The following is a 15,993-nucleotide window of genomic DNA, read 5'->3' on the forward strand; positions in this document are numbered from 1 at the left end:
TCTCCTCCACAACTAGAGTGTCGTCCTCCTCTCCACTGCCAGACTGTGGTCCTCCCCTCCACTGCTAGACTGTGGTCCTCCCCTCCACAGCTAGACTGTGGTCCTCCCCTCGACAGCTAGAGTGTGGGCCTCCCCTCCACCGCTAGAGTGTGTCCTCTCCTCCACAACTAGAGTGTCGTCCTCCCCTCCACTGCTAGACTGTGGTCCTCCCCTCCACAGCTAGAGTGTGTCCTCTCCTCCACAACTAGAGTGTCGTCCTCCCCTCCACTGCTAGACTGTGGTCCTCCCCTCCACTGCTAGACTGTGGGCCTCCCCTCCACAACTAGACTGTGGGCCTCCCCTCCACAACTAGACTGTGGGCCTCCCCTCCACAACTAGACTGTGGTCCTCCTCCCTCCACGGCCAGCCTGAGGAACCCTTGACCTTCTTGTATTTTTCCCCTCACCGTACAATCTGTCTTCCTTTATGAGGCAGTTTATCGTCACTTGAGGAGCGGGGGACCTATTTCCCAATAGAGCCGACCTTGGTGCGTTCTCCGCTGCCCTTTTTTCTCTATGAAAGAAAATGGGAGGGATTGTTGCAGAACGGCAAGTGTAAACTGCAGATCTGCCTAGTGTCATATTTTCTTGTCTTGATCTTTCTTTGGTCATGACTTTACCTCTGCCGTGTTGTCCTTTTTTTTTTTCCTAACGTTATATGAATGTTTGCCTTCCTATAAACTGCCTGAATATTGAAGGTTTTCTTGGCTGTAAAGGGTTCTTGGCCATCCGTAGGTCCAACACGCGTGACTGCCACTGTATCATTCCCAGGCCGCTTTCGCCTAAAACTATTTGTTTTTCTTTTTATTAGGAGAGAGAGAGAGAGAGAGAGAGAGAGAGAGAGAGAGAGAGAGAGAGAGAGAGAGAGAGAGAGATGTGCACTTCATACTTGAGTCGGAGCGCCCAAGCTTCGGGGCTGGTATCCTGGCCCGTATATGCCCCACGACGCAGAAATTTGGGGCGCATCTTCACCTTTCATGATGACCTAGAGCGCCGGATTTTTTTTTTTTATATTATTTCTAAGTCTCTTTGTGTCTTGAATATATGAAGACGAATCATATCGGTGATGGTGTGGGTGGAGGGTACGTGGCTAAGGGATAGATGGAGGTAGATGTAGAGCTTACAGTGGGTACAGTAGATCATTACTAGGAGGGTGGCAAGGTGGACCTTGGGACTCAGGGGTGTGTGTAATACAACACAAGTTTAACATAGGACGTACACACACACACACACACACACACACACACACACACACACACACACACACACACACACACACACACACACACACACACTTCCTCACGTTGGGTTACAAGTACAACAGAGCTGTGTGGTATGTGATTTACAGAATACAGTGTGGTTGATACCGTTGGTTACATACGGGAAACGTACATGATCGATGCATGACGTATGTGCACGATGGCCACCGAGCCCTTGGCTTGGCAAGACTCTGGGGCGAAATGTTGAGCAGGTGCCGTGCGTGGCCCAGGCTGCCGACACTCTCGAGATCTTCTGTTGTTGACGAATCCTGCGGGAACCACCACCCTCAGTTCGGCCCGCTCCGCTCAGGGAGACGCTGTTGCTTCCACTGGGAAATGTCTCCGCGATGTTCACGTGTTATTTTCTTTACGTTTACACTCGTGATCTGTGTAAACACGGCCAGACTCTCCTCGTTTTTGTATTATTTTTGTACTGACATTTTTACGAATGGTTTCTTCTTTTTTTTCGCTAAGATTTTTTTATTTTTTCGATGTTTATCTTTGGCTTTGGTTAGTGTCATTGTTCCGGGAGCTGCAGAAGTTCTTCGCCGACACAAAATCACAGAGTAATGTTAACAAAACCATAGACAAGTCTCCCGTTCTTGAAGGATGATACTATGCATTTTTTTGCAAGGGTCTGGATTTCGTCTTGTGTAGTGTTAGTGTGGGCATGTGTGGTCCGTGATGAGTACGTTTTAAGGGGGAAGGGAACACGTCTTTACCGACGCACGGGTACACACGACGTGGTCCTGTCCGGGTGCAGGGCTGGCCCGTGGCGCTCACAGCATAGGGGAGTGTGAGAGAAAATTTATATATACATATATATATCCTTAGTTGTAAAGCAGACGTCAGTGTTACCAGAACCTTTCCGACTCACAACCCTACCCAGTAACATTGTTGATACATTTTATATATCAGCAGCTTTACCATCTGATGTAACCTAATGTGCTGACACACTCGCGGTACTTCCTACGTTAGGTTATGCAGCACTGCTTTAAGCTGTTGTTTTAATGGTTTTTGATATATTGTGGTTACTATAACACCCCTTCATGTATAGTCAGTTGTATGAGTTGATAGGCTGTAAGTACCCCGATCCTTCGTAGAGAGATAGATAATGTGTTGAATAATGTTAAAGGGTTTTATGTTTTTATTCAAAGTGTTGATTTGTACTGTGGTTTATGTTTTATTGTTTTTCTAGCCAGATGTTGGTCTGGCCCACCGCCCCTCCTCCTCCAACCCCTCTACATTACCTGGGGTTTTAACTTTTCGCCCCCAGAGAACCCTACCCCAGAACAAACACTGTTTCCCCACCCTCTCCAATCCTTCTTTCCCTCTTCATAACCCCAACGCTTCCATCCCCAATGATCTCTTCCACTTCACAACCCCATCTTATTTCCACCCCCCCAGTCTCTCTGTCGTCCACATCATAACCCCACAACTTCCACCCCAAACTATCCTTCACAACACCATCACTTTCACCTCAACATCTCTTCCACATTTTAACCCCATCGCTTCCACCCCTCAGCCACTCTTCTTGTCCATAACCCCACAGCCTCCACACACCTGTGTCCCAACCTCAGAACCCCATCTATCAACCCCAGGACCCCATCCCACGTGCTAAGAAGTGAATTTCATGTGATTATAATTACATGTTCCTGGATTCACATTATCTCGTGTGTACAACACTGTTAAAAGATGTCTTCCTTACATTTAATGTATCTTATCTTTTGTTTTTTCCAGGTCGGACGCCGTCGTGGACACCAAGAGCAACATGTCAGGTAAGGAGCTAATTACAGCCAGCCGGCCCATGCCCGGCAGTGACGTTAGTGTAGCAGTGACGGTGGTCTGGTACTGACGGTAGTGTAGCAGTGATGGTGGTCTGGTACTGACGGTAGTGTAGCAGTGACGGTGATGTGGCACTGACGGTAGTTTAGCAGTGACCTTACCATCGTTGTTGCTCAACAAGGACAGTAGCTGTACAGTGACACTGTCTTATCGTGATGATAGACGGGCAGTGATGATTGCGTAACGCATGATTGCGTCGCTTTTACAATGACTTGGCTCTTAGCTTAAGTTTGCCACCACGTTAGCTGCCTGTGACTCTTAAGCAAGACATTTAGCCTGAACAATGATGGTGACGTAGCTTTGGTAATTAGCTTTGCAGTAATGGCACCATAGCCTTTTATAGGAGCTTAGCTTGACCGGTAGCTTAACCCAAGCGTTAGTTTAGCTTGACTGGTGACCCAACCTGAGGGTAGCTTAGCTTTAACGGAAGCTTAACCTAAAGGTAGCTAACCTTAATGGAAGCCTAGCCTAAGTTAGGTTAGCTTTAAACATTAGCTTATGTTGAGAGTAGCTTAGCTTGCCCAGTAGCTTAACCCGAGAGTGTGTTAGCTTGACCGATAGCTTGACCTGCCGTTACCTTAGGTTGACCGATAGCATAACCTGAGTGTGCCTTAGCTCGACCGTTAGCTTGACAGCACTCCGCAGGCGTGTGTGGTCGTGAGAGAATGAACTGCTGTGTTGGCGGCTCTTGTAATTTGTCTGGTTTGTAGGTGCACTGTAATCTGATTATCATTTACTTTATTACGTACATGGTTGTGGTCCAGTGTTTAATACGTTCCACGTCCGTGGGAGTTCGGTTAAGGGAGGCGGGGTGGCTTAACCATACATATATTGGCACCTTAACAAAGCTGACTGGAATGACTTACGAAAATTCTTGTCTTGACTTACCCTGGTTGAATTAATGTCTCGTATGCGGTGATGCGTCTGTCTCCTCCAAACGCATTGCAAGGGTTATCTTTGCGGGAATGGAAGCATTTATGCACTCTTTCCCTCCAAGACGACCTCCTCTTCCAATCCATGGTTCAACCGTTCTTCTTCTAAGGCCATTTAGGCAAGGGATCAGGCATATCAGGTTTGGAAAAACTCTCCTTCCTCTGACTCCCATTCTGCATTTATCACTGCCCGTAATCACTGCAAGGACTTTATCCTCTCCTCGTCATTCACTGATAGGTCTTTTTGGTCTCAAGCTTAGGGCATCGCTGACAGCTGCTGTCGCTCAGTACCTTTCCCTCACTCTTCCGTTCTGACGGTACCATAACTGTCTCTCCCATAGACAAAGCAACTCTTTTTTGTTCCCCGTTTCTCCTATAACTTCACCTTGGATGATTCCAACATTCCTCCACCCCGATGCTCCTCCGCTGATTAACCCTATACCCCTTTGCGAAATCTCGTGTCGAATTCCGCCTCTCTCCTTCAACGGATCTGTAACTCCACCGCTGAACTCAGTGGACGTACTTGGTGTTATTGTAACATCCACAATGTCTCGGAAACCCACATTACGGAAATAGTTAAGTTTCCTCTAAAAGACCGAGAGTCCTGTTTGGATGTCGAGATTTCTATACTTTCGTACTTTCGAACAGTTGCTCCGTTTATACAAAGGATTGGTCCGTCTTTATTTACAGACAGGTCACACTCGGTGAGTCTACTTCGTCGTCAGTGGACGAAAAGGAGTATAATCTCGTCCAAGAACTTCCTGTTCCAACGGAGTCCATCCCATCGCCAGTGTTGATTGTAGGTGCTTTTCTGAACCCTGCCTGGGCGCCGCGGCAGTCTGCCCACAGCCAATCCCAACTGTTCATCCTCCCCTTGGGGCTGGTCGATAAATGGTAACCTGTCGTTAATTATTCCAATACAGTTTCGTCCCCACACGGGACCTTGTCAGTGGGTTACTGATAATGACAAGGGAAGGCATCAACATGTATTATTCAAGCTTTAAGCAACCATTACATCTGACCCCGTGCGTAACCTTTGCCTCCGGCTTGTATGTAATGTTCGATCGTGTCAGGACACACCACCCGCTGTGACCTGACCTTTGAGGTCAATACTCGGATCATGCAGGGAGGGTTGACCCCTGGCTTGCTCTTCCTGCCAGTTTGACCATATTCCTAACCTTTTTACAAGTTCTTATTCAGTTGCAACGGAAGGAGGACGCATTTGATGAAAATGGAGGTTATTAGAGTAGATTCTACGTGGTTTGAAGACACAGTGACAGATTTTGTGGTCAGTCGTTTGATTAGAAATCTCTGGGACAGAAGACAGCTCTCCCGTGTTCCCGGCTCTGCGCTTATAAACCATTTTGTTTAAATCTTTACCAGTTTCAGCAGTATGTACACTGTTAGCACATTCTTTGCAAGGTAATGTGATATATATATATATATATATATATATATATATATATATATATATATATGCCCGTGTCTCGTATGATTTTTTTTTGTTTACATTTCTTTTTAATTAACTTATTCGCTGTGTGATGTCCATATTTGAATGTACTTCATGAGCGTGTGGGCTGCGGCTTCTAACAGCTTGGTCGACCAGCACCCCAATAGCCTGGACCCCGCCCATGCTGTGGGGGGGTAGACGACCCTCGAAAACTTTAATAAGTTTACCCAAATTTGTCAAAAAGTTTTCTGTAGTTCTTCGAAACGCTCGTTTTTCCTGTTCAATAGCACTGAAAGCGACGGCACGATCCCTGAGCACAGTGGTACGACCCTTGCGCGTGGCGGCGTGGCCTTTGGCTTAACCCAGAAGGTTCAGGTCAAAGTTCACATCATGGTACTGTGTGTGGTCGTCTCCGCAGTGCTCAAGGGGATGATAGATTATCACGTAGACTGAGAGCAAGACGTTCCTGTGTTTTGCTCGTGTGTGCTCTGGAGGAAAGTCAAGTCTGAGTGATTTCAAACACTTCTGGTGACGCTGCGCGATTTATGAGGGTCATAATTATACGTGGCCGCTCGTTGATAGAACCTCTCACACAGACGAGGGTGTTTAGTCATGGAAATTGTTCGTTGTTGAGGTGGGGGGAGGAGGAGGAGGAGGAGGAGAAGGACCTGATTGCTCGAGCCAGGAAGATGGGGCTGGGTCCCTCCATGAGAACACAGGGGGGAAAACCATGTGACAATCAAGGAAAATGTGGACTTTTCCTGGACGGCAGTGCCCAAGTCTAGGCCTGCATACTCCCTCATCACATCGTAAAAACCCGCTTTTATATTTCACCTTCAGACGTCTCGCTTGTGCTTTTAAACCTAGTCACTATGGTGGCTGGGGGTCTAGATAGCTATTGTCTTGGGTTTCGTTCTGGTTGTCATGTCATCTGACGCGAAGAGAATCCTGACTTCGATAGGGGAAATAAGGAACCCCAGATTCACTCGGGAGGGAGATTTAGCGTATTCTTCGTTCTGTGTCCAAAGTGTACAAAGATACGGCGCTGAAGAGTGGGATAGGCTGGAAACCTTACCCCTGCCGAACTGTAGAATCATGAAGGATGCGTCCTAACACACACACACACACAACGCAGGGAGGGTTTCCTGTGAGGGCAGGTGCTAAACCTGCTTACCAAAATAGGTCCTGTCGGAGGGAATGACAGATTTCATGGACCGTATAAGTTAAATCCACCTCAGAGCAGAGGTGATGAAGGAAACATTAAGGGAAACAGCATACGTGTCAGGAGCCCCACGTCTGTTCTGCCCTCAAGCTGTGGATGTAAGGGTCACTTTTGAGAGAGAGAGAGAGAGAGAGAGAGAGAGAGAGAGAGAGAGAGAGAGAGAGAGAGAGAGAGAGAGGCGGTACCGGACTCAGCCTTCACGGGGTTACACTTGCGAATGAGTCACCTTCGACGAGGTTGTACCAGCGTCACTGAGACGAAGGGAGTACGAGTCTCTCTCGTCAGGGAACTTTTTCCTCCAGGGGAGTCCGTAATCTCCCAGCTCCTAAGCATGATCCAGGCTTGAAGCTGCTGGAGCCCCATGAGAGGGGTCCTGGAGTTGTAACACACACACACACACACACACACACACACACACACACAGAGCGAGGAATTGTGAGGGACAGACGACTGAGCCTATCAGAAGACATCCTCGATGTCCTCCTTTGGTTCTCTTTTGGAATATGATTTCTAGTCCCTCGCTTCCCACTCCGTCTTGGACATGCAGCCAGATGCGTGCATGGAAGTCTTAAGATGCAAGGCTTCCTGTTAAGTAATATCATATTATCTTTGCATGTATTTCCGCTTCATACTTTGGCTTCACTTAATGTAATAGACCGTTGCTGTTATTAGTAGTAGTCGTAGTAACAGTGGTGGTAGTAGTAATGGTAGTAGTAGTAGCGGTAGGAGTAGCAGTAGTGGTAGTAGCGGTAGTGTTAGTACTAGTAGTAGTAGTAGTAGTAGTAGAAGTAGTAGTAGTAGTAGTAGTAGTAGTAGCGGTAGTTGTAATAGTAGTAGCGATAGTAGTGGTAGTTGTTGTTTTGGTAGTAGTAGCGGTAGTAGTAGTAGTAGTAGTAGTAGTAGTTGTAGAAGTAGAAGTAGTACCACCTTCAAGACGGTCGTGTGCGCTGTAGGACAGTGGTGTCCCCTCCCTCCCTCCCGCGTCCTTAACATCAGACAAATCTGTCGATGTTTTTTTTTCCCCTCTTGGTTTATCCGCAGGTGTCGGCTGCGTCTGGCAAGTCATCCCAATACGTCCAAGATTAAATGTCAGCATGACCAGTTTGAGGCCAAGGGCGTGGCTGTCCTCACTCTACCTTCCCACGGGTAACATGGCCACCCTCTCTCCCTCCTTGTTAGCCACGGTAACCAGTCGGCCCCCCTGCAGGGAGTGAGTGGGATTGGGGACCCCCGCCGGCATATCACAACAGCTTTGCTCTTCTCCAGTCAAGTCAGTACGCGTGTGGTGAGAATTGATACCGTGTGTTTTGCCAACCCCGCCACTTTTGTTAATCTCATTAACAAGCAGAGTCACTGTCGCTCGTGATTTCCCTGATATTCGGGGGAAAGAAAAAGATTCCACTGGATATTCGGGAGAAGACTGAACTAGTCAGAAGATTTCTTAATCACCAAATTCGTATTTCTGAATCGTTAGAAGCCATCTTGTTTAACGTAAGGCAATTTTTTTGTTTTTTTTGTTTTACTGTACGAGTTCATCTTTCCGTTATTCTCCTGTCTTTTTCACGATGGAATTAAGGCATTATAACTGTGCCTGCTTGAAGAGATATATTCTTTTAGATTAAGTGTGGCGAGTGTCAGTACGTGTTAATTGTGATAATCAGTCATATTTTGCACCAGTTAATACGCAGCTGCCACACATGGGCGTGTTTAACTTTGACATTTGCCTCTCCGTCTTCACAGATCATTCAAAAGGTAGTCTTACATTTAAGTTTTACTGCTTAATTTCTCTCCCCTTCTGTTGTAAAACCATTTACTGGCACACAGTATTAGGTAAATGTAAAATCGCACCGTGTAGTAAACGAGAAGTTTGGACGATGGAAAATGGCATCGTGATGACCAACTAGTGTTGTGGGGGCTAGGCTGCCGGCGACCACCACCACCTGACCGCCACCAACACCACCCCTGGAGGGAACTGTCTCCCCGCCAGTGTTTACAGTTCCTCCGTGTTTGTTTTATCCCATGCCGAGACCCTGTCCCCTCTCCCTGGGATAAGCACCTTTACTACGTGTATTTGCCCTCAGGAGTTTGCACCGGTTTCGAATATTTGGCGATAACGGACGGTGAGTCTTGTAAGGGGAGGGTGAGTGATTTCCGCGCCCAGTACGGTCGCCGCCAGGACACGCAAAGGAACCCTTTAGAAAGGAGAGGATTACTGGCGTGCATCTGTGTGGAAGTGTGCAGACGTGACGGGAGGGAGGGGGAGGCGAGGATGGTTGGTTACGTCACAGGCGCTGATCCTGGATGGACGACGGGAGGATTTAATCACGAGGAAGAGAGCGACGAATGCGGTCGTATAAGAGAAGTAGAGAGAGGGTGGGGGTGCGCGGTCGACCGGTGGGGTGGACGGCCCCTCACGTTATGTTATTATCTCCCGGTATCGCCATTATCTGCGGGCGGGTGCTTGTCTGGGGCGGGCATCTCGGCCCAACGCCGTATACCCGTCACCACCGCCCGCCCCTGATAACCTGGGGAAGCAGAAGATGATAGCAGGATCTTTAGATAAGGAACGAGCGATAAGAGAGGGTCGTCTTAGGCTCAGTAAACAGGTGTCCATTAACTGTGTCTAGGACTCACGGGTTCATAGTTTCCAGGTTGGGTTGTGTCGTGTACGCTGTGTCGCACCGAATGGTGTTTCATCTCCTTGAGCACGGCGTCACGACGCTTGTTTTTTTTTAATGCCCTTTTAAGGCTCTGATGTAAGGCCAGGGCATCTTACTCAAGGGTCGTGCCTTTGTGGTGAGGGAGTTCATTTGATCACAGTAATGCTGTAATAATGGTCTTGTCTTGTGACACGCCGCGCGAGGCTGTATGGGCAGGGTAGCGTTGCCTTATCTAATCCGGAATGCTACATGGCCGGTGCGTCAGAGGACGTTTGTGCGCTCAGAGAAACGCTTGCTGAATTGTCCGTAAGTAAAGTGAAGTGAAGATGGCGGAAAGTCTCTAAGACGTCAGTAACCCTCTCGTGCCACAATCCCTCCTTGGAGAACCCACCCCAGGGCACCCCGCCTCCCTTGGACCACCCCCAACCACCCTCCCAGAACCCCAACCTCCCCATCTCCCCCCCCCCTCTCTCCCATCCAGCCAACCAATCCCCCCACTCCTCCCCTCCAGCGCCCTGGTTGGCGGTGGACGCGGACGTCTCGGTGTAGATTGTAATTGACAGCAGTTGAGTTGGTTGTGTGAGAGAGGGAGGCAGGAGACGGTGCTGCAGACTGCGCCGCCGCATTCCACCAGCGATCATGATCCTCCTTGGTGAGTCTGGGATGTGATTGTTGTTACGGAGATGCTGGTAGGAAGAGTAGTGGTGGTGGTGGTGGTGGTGGTCGGTCCTTGTAGCTTGTGAAGGTTGCAGGGTCACCCATCTCTCCCCCTCCAACCCCCACACCTCCCCCTTACAGCTCTTCCCTTCTGCCCCACGCGGAGGGGGGTTGGGGGGGGGGGGAACTTAGTGGTGGCATTATTTTTGATGGACGTTATTATACCCTGGTTGCAACTCTGGCCGAGGGAAATAGTACGACGTTCTTAGTGTACAATTGTAACAGTGGCTGGGTGGCACTTGTGGAGACCGCTGCTGTTATTAGCGGCTTTTGTGTTCACAATTGTGACCGAACATTTGTATAATGTGACGGACCGTTTCGTGAATTACATATATCTCTGCTGTTTTTATATAGGCTCGCCATGTTATGCTTTCGTTATTTGGTTCATTGAAGGTGCGCGTTCCTATGCACTTTGTACGTATATATATATATATATATATATATATATATATATATATATATATATATATATATATATATATATATATATATATATATATATGTATATATTGCTGGTCTCATTACAAGTTTATGAAGTGGCTTCTTGATAACGTCTAATGTGGGAAAAAATCTTGTGGCTTGATGATGGGCTACACCTCAAAATATATAAGACTGATCTCTTCATTGTCATTTGTGAGGTAAGAGCACTGCTGGTGAACGTTATGCGTAGATTGCATTGCAGTATAACTTATTTCATCATTGCTCTGATTTCACTCGTAGGAATAGATACAAACTCGTGGGCAAACGTGTTCACCCCGAATGAGGTGAAGTACTTTCTCTTCAGCGGGATTGCTGATATATGGAACGTGTTACTAGAGTGGTTGAAGGCAGTACCACAGGTACGGTAAAGCATAGACGTGATGAAGGCTGGGCTTCAAAGCCGCTACTGAGGTTATTTTGTGTCTCTTTAGTTATACGAAAAGTGTACCAGCTTTTCTCCGTGAAGCATCTGTATTTTCTTCTTATCTTGCCAGCCTATTTTGTGGGTGTCTGTCCTCTTTCAATCTCAAACAGCCTCATAAGGACCCAGTAATTTGTTCCTGTATGAATTCCTTTCGGCATCCCTTTCAGTACGACGGTACACACCTTGAGTACGATGCTTTTTTTTGTTGCCATCGACAACACCCTCAAGGTTTAGGTCAGAGGGGTGAGCCATCATCGTACCCTCGTGCTCAAAGGGGAGGTTGATATTACTACACTTGATGGAAGTGCGGTCGTGAAGGAGGGAGGGTTGGTTGGTGGTGACACCAGGAAATCCTCACTCTTGATAAGGGCGTGAGGCTTCAAGTTATGTGTTTTCCGGGTTATTCCTAAGTGTTGGATGGTTGTCCAAAATTTTCGACTCACAAAATGAAATTTCATCTGTAGATGCAGGACACTGCCATCGAGGAGGCAACAGTGAGCAGTGTCGCGTAGATCCAAGTTTTCAGAATTGTTATAAACATTAGTTTTTCATCTATTTCGTTCTCTTCCTACAGAGACAACAGGTTGCCTGCTCTAAAAAAGAGATTGTCTGGCGTTAGATCAACTCTTGGCCGCCGTGGGAAATAAGATGTAATTATAGGTATTAATATCTGAGGAAATTAATGTTGGTCATTTCTGACGAAATTAATGAGTTATTAATCTCTAAGGTAGTTAATGAGTTATTAATCTCTGTGGAAATTAATGTTAGTAATCTCTGAGGAAATTGATGAGTTATTAATCTCTAAGGTAGTTAATGAGTTATTAATCTCTGAGGAAATTAATGTTAGTCATTTCTGAGGAAATTAATGAGTTATTAATCTCTAAGGCAGTTAATGAGTTATTAATCTGTGAGGCCGCTGCAGAGTTTATTAATCTCAAAGGCAATTAATGAGTTGATAATCTCAGAGGCCATTGCAGCGTTATTAATCTCTGAGGCAGTTGAGAACATGAGTGCGGTGGAAGCCGGCAGATACATTCGAGTCATGAAATTTCAAGTTATCCTGTAATTTGTTATCCTGTAATTTATCATACTTCAGCAGTCACGTCCAGTTGGAAGTACAGTTGGTACACGACTCTCGCGTCTGGCTGTTACAGTTGGGACTCATTTCCCCGGACCTCAGGGAAGATCTGAGAGCTGGTGATGAGAAACAGGTGTTGTGTAACCTTAGCTTGGCCGTGTGGTGCGTCTGTCTGCCCCTCTGCTGCTGCTGCTGCTGCCGTCCTCTTGCCCAATCGGTGTGGTAGCGGACGGGGTGGGATCTCCCTCGCCAGCCACATGCAGGGATGCACTCGCTTAATCACGGTAATCACTCCCGGGGGCAATTAACGCACTGGATTATGTCATTCCTCTTATTGTCAGCTTGTCTATTTTCTGTCCCGATAGAGCGAGATGGTCATGGTACCCTTGGCTCGGGTGACATGACAGTTGACCCCGATCGTTTAAGGGTCAGGTCAACTGGTCACGAGGGTCGTACCTCTGTGCTTTGATGATAAGGTCCTACGTCGTGCTTAAGGGACGTACCGTCGTGTTTGACTAAGGTCCTACGTCGTGCTTAAGGGACGTACCATCGTTCTTAAGAATCGCACCTTCGTGCTCGCGGATCGTATCCTCTCGCTGAAGGGGATAATTGATTCAAGTATTTTTATTGCAGTTTAATTTGAATGATTTGGCAGTTTTGAACTGCACCAGCGAAATTGGGATGTGAGGGTATTTGGTGAGATTATGGGTGTGGGGTTACTCTCTTTACCCTTGGTAACTGTATAACGTTTGTTTGATTCAAAGCTTTTTAGTTTATTTTTATAAATAGCCACAAATTATGTCTTCTTATGATGTGATATTTTGGTGTTGGCTTCTTGTTGAAGCTTCTCAAGGCTTGTCCTTCTGGAGTAGAAGTTGATATATATATATATATATATATATATATATATATATATATATATATATATATATATATATATATATATATATATATATAGGAGAGAGAGAGAGAGAGAGAGAGAGAGAGAGAGAGAGAGAGAGAGAGAGAGAGAGAGAGGCATAAAACCACAGGAAACTGTAACACCATAAATTCACAAGTGCACTTTCGTGTAATGATCACATCGTCAGGGGAGATACAGGAATGAGATAAAAGACGTAGAACAGTCAGTTGATGTACAGAGACGTAGCTAAGACGCCATTGATAAGCAATTTTATCACCTTTTCTAACACACTCTTTTTATTACCACACATCTCTCTTACCCTTTCATTATTTACTCATTCAAACCACCTCAATCCTCATATTGTCCTAAGACATTCCATTTCCAACACGTCCAACCTCCTCTGCATAGCCTTATCTTTAATCCATGCCTCGCATTCGTATGATATTGTTGGTCTACTAAACCCACAAACATACCCATTTATGCCCTCCTCCAGATAACGAACATAGGAATATTTGATGCATTTCATCGTTCTAACTCATGCCAGTATAAACTTTTCGTGGTGTCGTGTCAGTTTTAAACCCATTATTTATCTGATTATATATAGACTGAACGTATTAATGATAGCGTTGGTAAAGAGCACATATCTAAGGGTAGGAGCAGGGAGGGGATGTCTGGCTTCTCGGACCCTAACGATAGTTCGTCACCGAAGAGTTACTGGCAGTTCACTCCCCCAGTGATTAATAACTTACATGTCGATAAAACTTCACCAAGCCGAGCCAAACCAAACCAAACCAAGTAAGACAACCAAGCCAAGCTTCACCTAACCAAACCATACCTAAGATTATGACACGAACTGTCGGTAGGGGCCGAAGTGTTGGCCAACCGGAGGGCAAACACCTTTTTACGAACAAGAAGCTGTGTTTATGACGATACTCAACATTCATGATGAAAGTTGGTGTAACGTTACATTCGGCTAACATAACGGTGATTAATGTAGTGTTAAGATCTCGGTGTGGTAGACGTTAGTACCCTGGCGGTGGTAGTGGTGGTGGGTGGTGGTGGTGTTGGTGAGGGTGGCGGTGGCGCGTGGGTCCGGTAGCGTCAGCAGTTGGGAGGGAGGGAGTGGAGGGCACCGACGATAAGCCTCCCGTCCTCCGATAAGTTTTTAAAGTTCGAACTTGCCGGTAGCCGTCCGTCCGCTTGGGAGGCCATGAATGTGATGACACCCTCGACGCGTGGGGGATCAGCGCCTCTGTCCAGGGACGAACCGAAGACTTTAAGTTATTTATCTCTACTGATGGCTCGATTGGACCAGGTTAGGTTAGTAGTGGTCGCGAGATTGTAAAATTGACTTTTAAGTATTGAATTGATTAGAGTACAGGAGAGGTGGTGGTAGTCGACGCCAGACGAAAAAAAAATTATATCTGGTGATATCCCTGATTACGATGGCTCATTATTTATCTCTTGTTTCCCGCTGTGTCTAGACGGGAGATGCCGTTCGGGCTGCCAGTAAAGTTTTACTCGTCCACTGGCGCGCCCTCAGGCTTCGGAGGTGGTCTTCTGTCCTCCATCTGCTCGTGGATCGAAGACCCGCCTGCCTGCGGAGTATCGTTAAGATGTGTGTATCAGATTTTCTACCTGGCTTGTGTGATTGTTGACTATGATCGGTGTCGTCTTCCTCGAAGGTGGACGGAGGATTTCGAATGGTGTGTTCGCTTAGCGTGTCGAGGGCACTAAACATGTGAATGCCTCGCTTCCGTGGGATGGTGATGAGAGAACTTGTTTATTAAGTTTGTGTACAGTTGACGGGATGGGTTTGGCTTTATGTCCGGCTGTAAACAATTAGAGACGTTGTTTATAATGGCCATCAGTAGTGGCCGAGTGTTTGCAACGTGGAGTGCTCACTGAGCGCGAGGTCACGACCCTCGGTGATGACCCTTAAAGATGAGGTCAGAGGCAAGGTCATCAGACCCAGGCGTCGTGCTCATCGTCTGAGAACAGGCGACGCCGAAGATAGTGACGTCAGGCCACCACGATCAGTTACCAGTGAGTTAATTAAGTCTTGATTTGGTTAGTAGAGATACTGTCATTTTGAAGGTCGCTCTCATGGTGGGGAAAAAATGTCATTGACGTTAGTTGTTCTAAGATGTGGGAATATTCTAGATATTAGAATGTTCTAGATAACCGTTATCACCAGCCTTAGCGGACCAGTCGTCCACCAGGCAGACATCTCCTTCATGTATCTAGCTAGAGTGGTTCTGGTGTCGTCTTTAACAAATGGTGGGAAGGACATTTTTGATAGGCTGAGAAAATGACGCTGAAGCTGAAAGGCTTAGAAAATGTTAACGCTCAAAATAGTTTACATTTGTGTGTGTGTGTGTGTGTGTGTGTGTGTGTGTGTGTGTGTGTGTGTGTATACATATAAAAAAAAAGGAATTTAGAAGGGGAGCAAGTGAGGAGTTTCCCTTTAAGGTTCAGTCCTCTGTTCTTCACGCTACCTCGCTTATGCGGGAAATGGCGAATATGTGTTTGTATATATATATATATATATATATATATATATATATATATATATATATATATATATATATATATATATATATATATATATTTTTTTTTTTTTTTTTTTTTTTTTTTTTTATACTTTGTCGCTGTCTCCCGCGTTTGCGAGGTAGCGCAAGGAAACAGACGAAAGAAATGGCCCAACCCCCCCCCTCCATACACATGTACATACACACGTCCACACACGCAAATATACATACCTACACAGCTTTCCATGGTTTACCCCAGACGCTTCACATGCCTTGCTTCAATCCACTGACAGCACGTCAACCCCTGTATACCACATGACTCCAATTCACTCTATTTCTTGCCCTCCTTTCACCCTCCTGCATGTTCAGGCCCCGATCACACAAAATCTTTTTCACTCCATCTTTCCACCTCCAATTTGGTCTCCCTCTTCTCCTCGTTCCCTCCACCTCCGACAC

At 46.4% G+C, this 15,993-nt stretch overlaps 1 protein-coding gene across 6 annotated transcripts in view; it reads left to right on the plus strand.

The window, feature by feature from the left end:
• LOC139754578 (uncharacterized) overlaps nucleotides 1–15,993 on the plus strand; it is a 305,334-nt gene that overhangs the window by 191,211 nt on the left and 98,130 nt on the right. For 2 of the 6 annotated variants that reach the window (XM_071671964.1, XM_071671969.1), the window contains exon 2: nucleotides 3,038–3,075. In XM_071671964.1, coding sequence (XP_071528065.1) covers nucleotides 3,069–3,075 — 7 coding nt within the window. In that variant the 5' untranslated portion in view covers nucleotides 3,038–3,068. Of the gene's footprint in view, nucleotides 1–3,037; nucleotides 3,076–9,640; nucleotides 9,713–9,907; nucleotides 10,059–14,488; nucleotides 14,625–14,668; nucleotides 15,053–15,993 lie in introns of those variants that run through there. The other 4 variants (XM_071671967.1, XM_071671963.1, XM_071671965.1 and 1 more) reach the window with 4 other exon arrangements.

Source organism: Panulirus ornatus, chromosome 17, assembly GCF_036320965.1.
Source record: "Panulirus ornatus isolate Po-2019 chromosome 17, ASM3632096v1, whole genome shotgun sequence".
NCBI lineage: Eukaryota > Metazoa > Arthropoda > Malacostraca > Decapoda > Palinuridae > Panulirus > Panulirus ornatus.